At 34.0% G+C, this 15,522-nt stretch overlaps 1 protein-coding gene across 1 annotated transcript in view; it reads left to right on the top strand.

The window, feature by feature from the left end:
• Nucleotides 1-1,902: 1,902 nt before the first annotated feature.
• Nucleotides 1,903-15,522, top strand: part of LOC133191894 (coiled-coil domain-containing protein 18-like) — a 28,821-nt gene continuing 15,201 nt past the window's right edge. Inside the window, exons 1-15 of the mRNA XM_061327641.1 lie at nucleotides 1,903-2,188; nucleotides 2,823-3,033; nucleotides 3,990-4,166; nucleotides 4,465-4,703; nucleotides 5,127-5,223; nucleotides 5,556-5,677; nucleotides 5,890-5,993; nucleotides 6,845-7,032; nucleotides 7,684-7,871; nucleotides 8,230-8,366; nucleotides 9,077-9,297; nucleotides 9,734-9,985; nucleotides 10,250-10,384; nucleotides 10,692-10,886; nucleotides 11,960-12,127. Coding sequence (XP_061183625.1) covers nucleotides 2,064-2,188; nucleotides 2,823-3,033; nucleotides 3,990-4,166; nucleotides 4,465-4,703; nucleotides 5,127-5,223; nucleotides 5,556-5,677; nucleotides 5,890-5,993; nucleotides 6,845-7,032; nucleotides 7,684-7,871; nucleotides 8,230-8,366; nucleotides 9,077-9,297; nucleotides 9,734-9,985; nucleotides 10,250-10,384; nucleotides 10,692-10,886; nucleotides 11,960-12,127 — 2,559 coding nt within the window. The 5' untranslated portion in view covers nucleotides 1,903-2,063. The remainder of the gene's footprint in view (nucleotides 2,189-2,822; nucleotides 3,034-3,989; nucleotides 4,167-4,464; nucleotides 4,704-5,126; nucleotides 5,224-5,555; nucleotides 5,678-5,889; nucleotides 5,994-6,844; nucleotides 7,033-7,683; nucleotides 7,872-8,229; nucleotides 8,367-9,076; nucleotides 9,298-9,733; nucleotides 9,986-10,249; nucleotides 10,385-10,691; nucleotides 10,887-11,959; nucleotides 12,128-15,522) is intronic.

Genomic DNA, 15,522 nt, shown 5'->3' with positions numbered 1-15,522 from the left:
TCTTTTTGTATGATTAATGAAGAGAAAGAAATATATATTTTAGAAAAATGCTTGTAGATTGTGTTATAGACAGGAAAAAATGTTGGCAAAACTGAAATTCATAACCGATGCCCACTGCTAATTACTGTACACGTAACAGGCGGGCGAAATTAGTGTCGAAAATGGGACCTTCAGCTAACAGTACACAGGCACTTGTTTCGGTAATAAATTTTTAACCCATAGTATAATAATAACACAAGGTATATCTAACTCCGAATTACACGGAGTACCCCCCTCCCCCAGAATCGCACTCATTTACACTTTCAGAGGAAATACACTGACAAACTGTTAATACCTATGTTTTCTACGATAATTTATCTACACAACCATATATGGCATGCTTGTCTTTATTTTCTTTAGTCTCCGTACACAGCGTCAAAACTCTGCTCGCCGTGTGAAAAAGTCGAATTCAACCATGAAATGGTATGTGCTAATCCCGCACAGAGAACAAAATTAAAAAAAATTGTGGGTTTAAAAATTCAATTCCAGTGTTTAAATATTGCATGATTAAATAGAACTTGTTTACGTCTGATTTTCCCTGAAAACATTACGATGTTTATCCGATGTAATTTTAGAAACAGATTTTTAGCCAATCAAAATCTCTGTGCGGGATTAGCGGGGGTACTCCGTGTAATTCGGAGTTAGATACCTTGTGATTGGTGATATTATTATACTATGGGTTAAAAATTTATTACCGAAACAAGTGCCTGTGTAACAGTACTCGGTCCCTCCACCGTTACACGTGTACATGGTGTATGTTACACATGTAACATGTAAGTACAAGGAGAATAAAATTTAGCAGAAGTCTATTCTGCTGGACAACTTTTTATCTATGTCAGTGCGCGTACATGTATATTAATACAAGCAATTAAATTTCCTATATAAGGCCACAGTTTCCCTGCCTATTTAAAATTATCCAGTGCAAATAGACCTTTTCTAAACATGCTAAATTCCATGAATGTGTTGGTCAAGTGCAAATAAATGGACTAGTATTTTAAAAAAAGGAGATATCTGTAATATATTATATCCGTATGATATAGCTTTAAAAAACAAAGCCAAACAAACAGTTGTGTGACCTCAATGATTTGTCAGTGCGTCCTTTCTTTAAGGTCGAGATCTAGTAAATGAAAGGTGCCCACAGATTTCTCAAATTTGAGATACACATTCCTTTAATGATCCTTTACGAATATAGCTTGGTAAAATAAGGTGTATCCTGACATTATTTTGGGGTAAACTCATCGGAAAAATATATTATAAACTGCTCATTTTCAATGAAAAATGAAGAAAGTCTGGTATAAGTATGGGAGTTTTTTCCATCTCAGACAAAGGAAATGTATCAATATTGCCTACAGTCTCTCAGAAAACGATTTTTCATATCTTCTTGATCTCTACTTTAAAATGATATTAAACGGAATAAAGGTTTCGGAGTTACATTTGACATGATTTCAAATTGAATTCCATGAAAGTGCTTTATTTTCTACATAATTCTATTGAAACCGTAAAGTACGGGAAAAATTAAGTTTAAATCAATTATGATGTCATAATGAATATAGCACCAAGAAGAAAGTCTATACTCATTTACTAGATCTTGACCTTAAACCAATGAATGGAAATAGTAGATGAAACTGAAATCGATTAAAATTGTCGAAATTTTGACGTAACAATTGTCTCGCACCGACTTTCGAAAATTTATCCAATGAAAACAAGCGGCGGCTAGCAGAATATATTTTTGTTTACAAGTGAACTTTAGAATATATATAGTGAGATGACTTACAATGACGATATAGTTTTGCTTGTGATTGTATTTGTTAAATTATCACTTCTGAAAAGTTAAAAGAAGCTGCCGATGATTTTTTCCGATGTTCCTTTGAAAGCAATATTTGCGAGCCCAGTCATGTCTTGGAAGGCCTGGGTTATCCAGTACGGGTAATTTAAATATAAACAATAGCCCTTGCTTCCTGCCAAAATGATATTTCATGATTTGAAAGATGTCCAATTAGACAATATTATTTCATTTGGTGACCATGGAGGACTGTGAACCACAGGAATTGTTAATGCACAATGTTCAGGACCTTAGGAAACGGTTGCTGGACACCGAGAGAAATTTGAAGAAACTGTCAAAAATTGACCAGCGGGGAAATTATGACGAGTAAGTCCATTTTGGTCTTGGGCAATATTAAAAAAAGTCATTAAGTTCTTGTATAGTGGAATGAATGTGTGGAATGTGCTGATAATGATAAAATTGTGCTAACTTGGCATGCGTGCGTTTTGTAGACCTATAATATGCTTGTAATCTGAATTTGATATAAAATATGGTAACATGTGATTTTTCACACATACCACAAAGATTTTGATTCCTTAATCATGGTTAAAAAATTACTGATTTCTTATCAATGGGCTGTTTTGATTTATCCCATAACCATAACAGCAGTTATATACTTTCATAACAGTGAGTTGGATTTCTTTTTACTGGAGACTTCATTATCTAATTCTGGATCATGGGGTAAAGAAGTCACACATACAACTAGGCATGAAATTTTATAGGAAATTTTTCATATTTACAAGACAGATTGTGAAACGTCCATTAAGATGGTTAATCATAGAAGGAATCCTACACATGCACAAAAGGGCTCACTAATATTTGATGCTGGGGGTTGATGATACTTGTGAACATCGAATAAATGCAAAATTTGACCTGTATTACTTGCAACACTTTTGTTTTATTAATTTAGAATGCAGTATCTTTGACAAATGCACTTACAATGTACATCCGTACATTTCAGCTCTGACCTAGAATCAATATCAACATTGAATAGTGTGGCCGTCACAGAGCGATTTGTAGTTACAATGGATGATTTAATGAGGAATCCCCTTCAGCATGATATTTCTTGTGACAAAGACAGCATAAAGTCTGGTTTGGCCACGCTACCAGAATCGTCTTATGCTGGGTTTGAGAGAATTAAGCATGCTTCTAGCACACCAAATAAACCACAGGTAAGTGCATTTGAATATTCATAAGATTAGGCCAAATAAAAAAATATGTTTGTTTACTGTTACATGCTGAAATAAAATAGGGTCGGTAGGTAGGATTTTTTTATTTATTTTATTGATTTTTTTAATACACAAATTCACATGAATTGGTTGAAATGAAAAACAGTTTCACCATTGTGTGGTGCTTTTTGTTTCTAGTACTTTCAATTTCGATTTCAAACACTTGATGCATGTAAAAGTCAAACTGACCGGCAAGTGACTTCCAGATTTTTACGACGAAAAAAAATTTGGGTCGGCGATTTAATATAGGGTCGGTCGGGTAACCGTAAACAAACATATTTTTTTATTACGCCTTAGTTGCTTTTCAATAACCAGGTTCTGAGTCCCTGCAACATGTTCAAGTACAATCAAACACAATTTGGGCTAGCTGCAGATCTGTAGCTCTCTGGTCTGTTAAATATTGGGATGGACAACCAGAGAGCTACAGTGCCACCCATTGAAAAAAGTGTATAACTATTTATTGCACACAAAAAAATTCGCAGTTTCTTGATTTTTTTCTCCATATATTTAAGCTGCCATCTCAGAATATTACAGACCATCTGTTCCTAACATATTCTTTTACTACTTCCACAATAGTACATTCCCCAAAACCGTTGTTGATAGCCCTCTTGGGCCTGAAATTGGGACCATTGAAAATTTTGCCTATCTATACTGTCATTTAAAGTGGCAAGACAATTCTGTCCAATGTGCTTCGTATATGACTTGTACATACAGTTTAGGATAGTTGTGGAAGTAGTAAGAAAATATATTAGGAACACATGGTTAGTAGTTTTCTGACATATATGGAGAAATAAATCGAGAAGTGCAGAAGTACTCACATCCTTAAATATTAAATAGAAATACTATTTGATAGTAGAATGATTAGCAATTTGTATATTTTGACTTTAATTATGTAATAGACGTTCAGTCGACTAGACCGCCATGACAGGGTGCAGTTGATGGAGAGGGGTTCACAACAGGAGTCTGGAGAAATCCGCTACTTAAAAGAGGCCAACAAAAAACTGCTCCAGCAAAACCATAAACTGCTGGGAGAGATGGAGAAATGTAGCCAAGAGCTGAATGCTGCCAGATCAAAGGTAAGAATGGGGTCCCTTTTAAACATAATGCATATATAACAAGTATAGTAAAATATGGTTATGCTTATAATGTACTGTAATCATCCTTACTACAAAGACAAAGTGATCTTCATTCCCTTAAGTTTTAAATTGTACAACGAACTTATCACAGATAAGGAATGATAATTATAACAAATCAAAATTGTTTGTCCTTGGCACTTTTCTACAAGTTTGTTTTACCATACGTATGGGTTGAAGTTTTCAGACTGAGATGAAGTTTGTGATCTTTAAGGTAGCTTGATTTTTTTCTTGTGAATAGGTCCTGGAATTAAGTACAGAGTTAGATGACTACCGCCAGAGCGTGCCAGACTTGGAGGATAAAATTGTGGGACTGCAAGCAGAAACGGAGTCACAAGACAAAGCCCTGAGAGAAGCTGAAGAACGTTATGAGAAAATACAGCGACAAAATGCAGACTATCAACTACAGATTAAACAGAATGAACAAGAGATAGAGGAGCTCCAAACAGACTTAAAAGATGAAAAGAAAAAGAGAAAGGGGTATGGGTGCTTTAATATTTATTGAAAAACATTGACTTCTTGATTATTATTTAATTCTGACAGATTGAATCATTTGTAGCTAAAAACAAAATCTTTTGAATCCTCTTTTAAAGAACAGAAAACTTACTTTCTATTGAGGTGAAATCTATGAAAATATATACAGTTGGACTTAAGTCTCAAACACTGATATCACGAATACCATGGATATGTCAAAGTGATTTGGAAGTCCCAATCAATTATTTTTTAAGTATTTTACCCTCGAATCCTTGGATATCTCAAAGTCTTTTCTTGGCCCCATCAAGTTCAAGAAAATGAGGTTTGACTGTACTTTTAAATTAAGTGTAAATACACAATATACCAGTGTGCGCGCAAAAATTGAAATTGAAAATTGACTTGACATGTCTTATGTACATGTACAAACAGGGCAGAAGTTCAGAGGGATGAGGCTCTGCAAAATTTCATAGAAGCTCAGGAGACTCTGGAAGATTACCAAAGAAAGGCTAAAGATAAAACCAAAAAGGTACATTCTTTGACAAAAATTAAGGAAGGAAAACAAATGCACAATCACTGAAAACTCTTCAAAAATATGAATGTATAGGCAAAGATTAGTTTTCAACTGCAATATGTTCAGCATCAATCTCTTAAAAACTTTTATGCATGGTACAGTTTTTACCTCATTGTTAAGTGTATTTTTTTAGGATAATAAGTACACGTAAAAGTCTAAAATTTACTGATTCACATTATAGATTTTCATCCATATTCTTGTGTATATTTTTTTATCTAACTCCATTTGAATACCAACTGACTAGTCAATGATATATGAAATTCATTGTGTGTCAATGATGTTTGTAGTTGGAGAACAATGAGGACTACCTGAGAGACAGTCTTGGTGAGGCTAACCAGGAGAGGGAGGATCTATTGGAGCGGATCTCACTCCTTCAGTCCAAAATTAAAAGTCAGAATGAGGAAATTAGGTCAGAGTATCAGGTTTTTTTGTTTTAATTCAAAATGTCCCAAATGCATGTAAATTGCAAAATACTTTTGTGCTTTAGATTTCTCTGAAAATCTAGTCTTAAGTGAGAAGTTGTATCTTTATGAATGTTAGTTAAATTATGCATTCCACAATCTTTATAGGCAGAATTAATCATACTGACTTATATATTTATAGTGTTGTTTTATTTTATAGGAGATTACAGCTTTTGGAGGACATGGAACTAGATAGCCGGAGGGAATTAGAGAAGCAGAATACCGAACTAAAATCTTCACTAACCAAAAACTCCACCAAACTTAGTATGTCACATAAATTTGTTAGCAGGGCTCAAAATAATTGATAACCCACTGATCTAGGGCTACTGAATTTTGAATATGGGCTAGTGTTTTGTAGAGAGCATGTGCCCTTGAGACTAGTGATTATTTTATGCATATCAAAATTCATTCACATTCAGATTAGTTAAATAGATTTGTGCATCCAAGTTCTATTTGGATACAAATATTTCCCTATTTTGTTAGATTGTACTAAGAAATAATACATGTACAATGTATATAAATATTTCTAAGAAAATGTTCCTTGATCAGAATATTCTTAATCATTGTAATGTTTTCATAATACTGTGTCACCCAGGTGCATCAAGTATCAAGCATGAAAAGTAGAGATACAAAATTATGTTAACAAAATGATCATAAAAAAAACCCCAATAAACTTCAAGGATCACATAAGAGCTATGCAGAACTGAAAGTGGCACTACTAGAGGTGATTAAGAATCAACAGTGAAAAAATGTGATGTTATGAATAGTTGCTTATTAAAATCGGAATAATTATAAAATAAACTGTTACATTGTAGAATGACTCTTTTAAGCATTGATTTTGGGCCAGTCTTTTTCATACATGTATGTACAAGCCAAATGGGACAGTTGAACTTATCAATTGAACAATAAAAATTTCTTAGTAACCAGAAAAGAAAAATGTTTATTTAGAGCCCTGAGTTACAAGTGAATACTGCACATAATGTAAATTATATGGCTCCAAATTTGAAACGTGTACATGTGAGATGAATAATTGTAATTTTGTAAGAGAAAAAATATCCAAAAAATCAGAATGTTTTCTGTATAGGATTCAAATCAAATATTATTTATTAATATAGGCAGACTGGAGGCAGACTCCTTGAAGATGACAAGTCTAGAGAGAGAGAATGCTCGACTTCAGAGCCAAGTGGACCGCCAGAGGGAGCAACTGTCAGTGTGTCAACAGGAAATAGAGGAGAGTAGGACCATGTTGTCACAACTCGAACAACTCGCCCAGCAAGTCCAGAACCAGAACAAGTCTCAGAGTGTAAGTACAGAACAAGTCTCAGAGTGTAAGTACAGAATCAGTACAATCTCAAAGTGTAAGTACAGAACCAGAACAATCTCAGAGTGTAAGTACAGAACCAGGACAAGTCTCAGAGTGTAAATATAGAACCAGAACAGGTGTCAAAGTGTAAGTACAGAACCAGAACAAGTCTCAGAGTGTAAGTACAGAACCAGAACATGTCTCAGAGTGTAAGTACCAGAGTAAAGTGTACTACCAAAACCAGCAGATCCCACAATGCAAGTCCAAAACAAGTTTGTAGGTGCTAGTCCAAGAGCCAAAGCAAGTCTGTAGGTGTAAGTTTAAAGTCACTCACAGTCATTGAATTCTTAGAGACAGTCTGAATAAAGATGGCACAAGTCTTTGTGTAAGTGCATGTTAAAATTATATCTCAAAATACAACCCCCCCCCCCCCCCCCCCAAAAAAAAAAACAAAAAAAACAAAAAAAACCCAAAAACAAAAAACTACAGCCTAATTAAGCTTCACTGGACATGTACATTTCATTCCCTTATGTACTGTCACAGCATGTCTGAAGTTGTTAGTTAAGAAATAATTGAGCAACTATGCATTACTTATATTTGAATGCATATTAGGTAACATGCGGCATCAATGAATTAGTTTTACATTTTCAGAGAGGAGCAAGTTTTAATGACAGCGGTGTGTACAGTGTGAGTGTCCGAGCTGTCTCTGACTCTTCTAAAGGTCAATCACATGACATGGGGTCATCCACATTCTATAGGTCGGGAGGGGCAGAGTATGGAGCAAGTGAACAGGCCTCTGCAGCCTCAGGAGGAGCCAGAGCAATTTTGCAGGACCTAAGGTACATGTATTTAATAAAAAAGAAAAAAAGGAGTTGACCATTCATTGAAATACTGTATTATAGTTAGCATGTAAAATATTTTGGGATTCCTTGAAATGAATTTTCAATAGGTGGCAAAGATTTGATTTAGTGCATTTTTGATCATATATATTCATATGCAAGACATAGAGTGATGCACTTGATTTAGTGGAAGCTGCCCAAAGGGGCAAAATAGACAAACAAAGCAAAATGTTTACAGTATTACAGTCCGAACAAACGCATAGCATCAAATGCTCTTAAGAGGTACATTGAAGCAGATGTACTTTATGACAAACGAATAATGTTCAGATTATGCATATAACACTGTTGATGTGAACAGGATGCAGTTGGCAATGAAGGATGCAGAAATCCAACGTCTACAGTCCTGTCTGCAATCCCAGGAAGCCAGTAGTCAGACGGTTCTTATAGAGAGTCTACGAATGGAACTGACCAGCATGCTGGAGAACAAACATCAAGGTAAGCATTGACCAGAGTCTGTGTGTGTCAAATGTAAGATGAGTGGTATAAAAAAGTATTAAATTCCACATATCAATCACTTTTTAACCTAGGACATAGATACAAATAAAAGTTTTGCTTATTTACTGCACTCGTATAGATTTTTAATTTTTTTTGATGTCAGAAGTTTATTAATCTGATGTTTTCTATCCATGGTGTGTTATACATCATACATGTACCGTTTTACTCAGTGTGTATCAGTAATAAAGTATCTGTTACTTGGGGGTTTTATGAAACACAATTTTGTAGAAAATGTCAATTTGTAAAGCTCAGGATTTAAAGAGATACGATTTTCTTTATACAGAAAAAGAAACATCTGAAGGTTTTTCTTTGTTTATTTTCATATATTTGTGATTCTGTTTGTGGTTCTTCTTTTTCCTTTTCTCTTTATAGCATATCCATGTTCCCTGGTATTTTTTTTTACAAGAAACTTTCCTTTTCTGGAATTCCCCATAAATATACATGGACTGATATTTTAGCATTATAATTGACTCAACGTAATTTCCTTATTTTCTTATTTTCCCTGTGCACCTTTTGAAAATGAATATAAAATTTTATATCAAATTTTTGATAATGTCAGGAAAATTTAATTTAAAGAAAATCATCTAAATGAACATTAAAAATTCACTGCACATAAATTTTACATGTACATTCATTTGAAATACATGTAGGTGCTCATAAAGTCCAAGAGCTGGAGATGCTTGTTTCCCAGTACGAAGCAGACAAATCCAGGATGGCTGGTGAAATATCCGAGTTAAAGAGAGAGCTAGGAGAGAGGGAATCTCAGAATACATCATTTGAGACCAGAATCACTCAGAGGAACTCACAGCTGATTGAGCTTCAGGAACAGATTAACCACAAGTGTACTGAGATTAGCAATCTTGAAAGGGAGGTAAGTATGTTTTTTTCATTAAGAGCTTGTTATTCCCTTTTTGTCCATTTTGCATTTAACATGTTCATTGATGGGCCTGATTTTGAAATTTCTTGCAATCAGAAGCATTCATATACGTGTAAAAAAAAAGATTAGAGTCACTAGTTTTAGAAGAATATTAACCAGCTATAACCATTTTATAGAAATTGCAGCATTTGTGAGTGGTTATTTCACGTATACCAATAATCTACAGATTTTGATGAAAATTGATTGCTTTGCATACGAACATTTTCCTCATACTTCCATAAGTAATGATACACAGCGTTGAAATATTATGATATGAAATATTATTTCCACTCATTTAAAAGCAGTTGTAATTTTCCTTTAATATAATTATTTCAAGCAAAATACATGTATTTTATGCACACTAATATTCTTTATATTTGCTTTTTAACAGGTCAGAAAGAAGTCATCCCAGATCAACCAATTAGAAGAACAACTGGATGAAAAGTCCGCCGAGTTTTCTACTTGTGTGTCCCGAGTCAAACAGCTGGAGCATGACGTCACCTTTAGAGATGAAGAAATCACCAGGATTCAGGTAGAACTGAAGGAAAAACAACAAACCCTTCAACAGCTCCGCAGCAGCACCGAGAAAAATCAACAGCTTCACCAGGAACAGTGTAGGGATTACGAGAAGCAGATCGACATGGTAAGGGCATATTTAATGTGTGTTGTTACTTCACTGGGGTTAAGGGAATTTAGAACTTGAATAAATGCCACAAAAGAATTGTTGCACAATATATGGCAATTTTAGTTTAGACCGTGGTCATGGAATAAATAGATAAGCAAATTGTTTAGTTTTCAAATTGTTTTGTGTTTAATGTCAAATGCCTGGATTAGCCATTTAATCAATACTATTTTATGCTTATTCTTTGTCAATTGTAAGGCTACATGTGATTCTCAAATTTTTCAGATCCAAAAGGAACTTGAAAATAAAACATCAGTATTTGAAGAAAACTCAAGTCATCTGTCACATTATAAAAGGGAATTGGAAGAAAGGAACTCACAAGTGAAGAAATTACAGAAAGAACTCAATAAAACAAAGGAGGTAATTTCAACATTCACATTCTATTACAAATGTCTCTCTAGTTTGAAGAAAAATTTCCAGCTCTTTTTTTCTTGAACTTTTACATGCTTTATTAATAGTGTATACTAACATGTAAGTTGCAAAGGATTTGACATTAACAGAGACATAATATATTATTCAAAAGCTTTCAATATTTATGTGCATTTAACATTATGCGTCATAGAGTTTATTCCACTTTTGTTTTGAGATGAAGTAATTTTTTTTTTCATTTGTCTCATAGTGTCAGTTTTACATGCAGTTAATGAACTGTGTGTATTTATGTATTTAGGAGCTGGAACTGCAAACCCAGCAGAGTCAGTTTTCCCTTCGTCAGTTGGAGGCTCAGGCTAGTGAGGGGACTTCACAGATGAGACAGCTCGAGATGGCTCTACTTCAGTGTAAAGAAGAAGTCAAGACATATCTCGGGGCACTGGAAGAATCTCGAGACAAATACGACAGAGACATCAGACACAAGGAAGAAATGGTAAAGATATATTCTTTCAGCAGCTGATGATTTTTACGAAGCATAAATCTGTATATATTTTTATACATACGGTGCACATTTGCTCACACTAGCATGGCTAAATTAAATTACAAAAGTTTTATACTTTTAATGTGAAAGTTATTTTTGAGTTTGCTATCACTGGCTCACTATGTGTCTCAAAATTTTTAAAAGAGTTTATTTTGCATGGTGGTCAGTTTTTTGTGATGATCAATGAACAACAAATTTTTATCCTCTTTATTTGAGCACAGGCTACAATATAAATGTTATCACTGCTTAGCTCTAATTAAAAAAAAATTGCTTTCATGAAAAAAGAAAGGATTTCCCAAGTTTTTTGCTCTCAAATTGGGAAAAAGAAAAGTTTTACATAAATGCTAAAACTGAAACTGATACCTTGATTTTGTGTAAAAAGGTTAAAGAAAAGATGTTTTGTAGGTAATTATTGAGGAAAACCCTGACCTTTACACAACTTCTACCTGGCGTATATATCATGTAGGTCTCTGTCCGCTGTACTAACTACATCAGCATGTCAGACAAGCTTTAGTGTGGTTGTCAGTCAGAAAATGGGGTTTTATAGAAAATTAAGTGCATGTAAAATTTAAACCAACGATTCCAAGTGGAAAATTTAAAAAGACAGTCCTGATTGAAAAGGAATGCATAAAATACCAAAAGAATCAATGTGTCAGTTTTGCTGTGTGATTTTTTGTTGTTGTCCAAAACAGGTGTGGTAATCATTCAGTATAACCTCATGTCCATTACATCATCTTAAATGACATCAAAGACAAACCCATCTTATAATGTAAAAGTTCACCCCCATCTCATTATACTCACCTATTTAAAGTTTTAAGGAAATATACATTTTCTGTGTGTCATTGAGTGAATTTTTTAAGGTAATACCTGTACTATTTTGCTGGGAAATGAGATTTTTTTAATGTAAAAATCCAGTAAAAAAATTCAAGATTATTTAAAAAAAAACCCACATTTTAAGATAAGTTTCTATTTTCCGTAACATGTAATTTAGAAACATTATGAAGAGTTTAATTATTTTATTCAAGGTGAATAAAATGGAGAGACATATAAAGCAAATTCAGAAAGCTTTAGAAGACAAGTACCAAGAAAACATTGAGCTGGAGAAAACAGTGTTTGAACATCAGACAATGCTGCAGCAAAGTACGACCAGAATAACTGAGTTGGAGGATGTCCAATCAGAACTGGGGAAACAAGTGAGTAATAAAGTATAAATGAATAACAGAACTAGTGGACGCCCAATCAAAACAAAGATTATCTAGAGTAATTTAGCTAGGCATCGTCCAATCAGAATTAGGGAAACAAGTAACAAAGTTATTCAGAATGATTGGGTAAGAGTACAGAAACAGAATAAAACATTCAGGTTGCTTTTCAACAAAGGAATCTAGAATGCCTTGACATATAATGGGAAATTGGATACAGGTAAATGGAAAATTGAAGGAAAGTTGCAAATTAATGAGCCTCCATAGTGAAAAACCTAGTATGTACTCAGTACGGTAACTGTAACACGTTTTTGTAATATCAGCAGAGATTTACATGTACATGTATACATGTACCATAGTAACATGACTAAATGAAGTATCTATTGAATGAAAATTGAATATTCAAACAGTCATTTAACCCTTTAACTACCAGAGATTTTGCATTTTTTTTCTGTAAAACTGCCTAAAATTTTCAAATTGAAATTTTAACATTTTCTAGTCACTTTTACATAGAGCAACCTATACATTTTCTGAAAGGTAAAATCTTAAAATATTTAATTATGCAGAGTAAAATGACGTTGGTTGCCATGGCAACGAATGAGACCCGTAATTGCCAAAATATGTGTTTTCCATCTTTTTACATCACAGAATTTTAAAAAAAATTTACAAATAATATTTCCATAACAGAGGATTTAGTGATACTATTAAAACAAAGCATACAAACAATTAGTTTTTAGTTATACTGGTCAATTTATTTGATAGAAAGAGTTTATACAATTACACAATGTCCGTCATCCTTAAAACTTTGGCTTTACAGCTGTCTGATTGTCGTAATTATAAGCAATTTACAAATCGTTTTCCCTCCTACAGTTTTTACCTGACTTCAATAAAATTTGGTACACTTTTAGAGTGTACTAAGATAAACAATTCTTTATTTTAGTTTTTTTTAATTTCAATGAACAGTGTTGCCATGGTTACAAAATAGCAATTTTGAGAACAAGACTTCCTTACAAAACACGGGTATACTATATTCAGCAATTTTCAAATCGCTTTCCCTCCTACAGTTTTTGCCTGACTTCAATAACATTTAGTACACATGTAAAGAACACTAAGATACAAAATTCAGTATTTTAGTATTTTTATTCCAATGAACAGTGTTGCCATGGTTGCAAAAATAGCAATTTTAAGAAGGGAACTTTCTAAAAAAAAAAAAAAACCATGGGTATACTATATTAAACGCCATGGTACACATTAAAATTACAAATATCAACGTTACAAAAATTGACGTATATTAAACGTTGGTCAAAGGGAGAGGAGGAGGGATAATGCTGAACATTGTCTCTAATTCGTTTATTAGAATTCACAACACCCGATACGTACTCGAACATAAAATATCACAGTTCATCAGTAAGTTTTAAAAGAAGGCCATGGGGAGAGTATGGCAAAGAACTACGCACACTAACTCTCGATTCTAGCCTATATTTTACACCCCTTTATTCAATATAAATGACAATTTTGCCATTATCTTTTTATTATATTGCAAACAAGAGTTCACCAGTGATTGAATTATATTACTGTTATTTTGTAATTTTTGAATTTACTGGATGGAAGTAAATATAAAATTACAATATTACAACTTATTGTTTTGTAATTTTTAGCTCACCTGAGCCGAAGGCTCAAGTGAGCTTTTCTGAACAAAGACTGTGTCTGGAGTCCATTTGTAGTCCATAAACTTTTCACATTTTCGACTTCTTCTCAAGAACCACTGGGCCAATTTCAACCAAACTTGCCACAAAGCATCCTTGGGTGAATTTAAGTTTGTTCACAGGAAGTTCCATGCCCTCTTTAAAGGGGAGACAATTAAGAATTCGTAAAAATTTGGTGGCTTCTTTTAAATATCTTCTTCTCAAGAACAACTGGGCAAGAAAAGATGAAACTTATTTGAAAGCTTCATGACAAACTTCATGATATGAACCCCGGGGGTAGGGCGGGGCCGCAAGAGGGGCTCGAAGTTTTACATAGGAATAAATAGAAAATGTATTTAAAAATCTTCTTCTGTAGAACAGCAATGCCATGATTAGTCATATTATAATAGAAGTATCCTCAGGTAGTGTAGATTCAAGTTTGTTCTAATCATGACCCCTGGGAGTAGGGCAGGGCCAAAACAGGGGGTCAAAGTTCACCATAGGAATATATTGGAAATATCTTTAAAAATCTTCATCTCAAGAACAGCTAAGCCATTATTAGTCATATTAATGTAGAAGTATCCTCAAGTAGTGTAGATTCAAGTTTGTTCAAATCAAGACCCCCACGGATAGGGCAGGGCCACAACAGTGGGTCAGAGTTTTTCATAGGAATATTTAGGTGAAATGGTTAAGGGGCATTCGAGTAAAATGCATTGAAGACCTGAAATAATGGAATGACCTAGCAACCCTTAGAATGGACTCAGGGATCGACATTAACGGTTGTCCGATTGCCCGGGACAAGTAAATTCTCAGTTCGGGCAAGTGAAATTGTCAACATTCTTGTCCGATCGGGCAAGTGAGTTTTTCTCATAGAAGTGTACATACGTATTTATTTAGTTTACATTGATTTATAAATAAAACAATAAATTGAACATTTGATTTCCGCCACGCACCTGACTGACAATGCTTTTGCATTCGAAATTCCTTGGTAGCGTTTCTGGATCATACCGTTCATTTAAAAATTGAGTTCGTTGTTTTGTTTTGTAGGAAATACGCTCTACATCTAACAAAATTTTGTTAACTTCTTATTAGGAAATTAGATTATTTATTCACGTGCACGTACAGAATATAAGTACACTGTAGCACGTTGTATCCTGATCAAGGTAAGATGTATGTTTCGTAGCAACTATCCTCCTTAAGCGTTGCTTCACAGTTATCGCTGAAAATCACGAATCACAAAATGATCCTACCGCAAATAATATATTAAAAAATATGAATTTTATTAAAAGGAAACGGAGGGTTATTGCTGCATGGCAGTGTGTGTTTACAGGTTAAATTTACAAGTACAGTGGTATACATTTATGTACAAATGCAGCATCGAAATTTTTTCAGGTAGTTCAACTTGCCAAATTGACAGTAGTGTATTTCATCACATTTTTTCTTTTCACAACGTTTGCAGTTATAAATAATCCTAATTTGGGGCAACCAAGTTTTGCATTCGGACAAGTCAAAGTTTGAAATCACTTGCCCGAAGGGCAAGTGAATCTGAAAGTTAATGTCTATCCCTGGGACTAGCCAAACCAAAGGGTATATAAGCCAAAGCTTTGGGAAAGTCAGGCATTCTGAAGCTAGCAGAACAAGTTGGATGCTGAATCAGCAATAGAGAAGTTAAGGTATACCATTCCTAATATCAACAGATTCAAT

The sequence above is a fragment of the Saccostrea echinata genome, unplaced genomic scaffold (assembly GCF_033153115.1).
Source record: "Saccostrea echinata isolate AGI-Se365-2 ecotype Australia unplaced genomic scaffold, CSIRO_AGI_Sech_v1 ptg000025l, whole genome shotgun sequence".
In the NCBI taxonomy this organism is placed as follows: Eukaryota; Metazoa; Mollusca; class Bivalvia; order Ostreida; family Ostreidae; genus Saccostrea; species Saccostrea echinata.
This window is presented reverse-complemented; position numbering and strand designations above follow the sequence as displayed.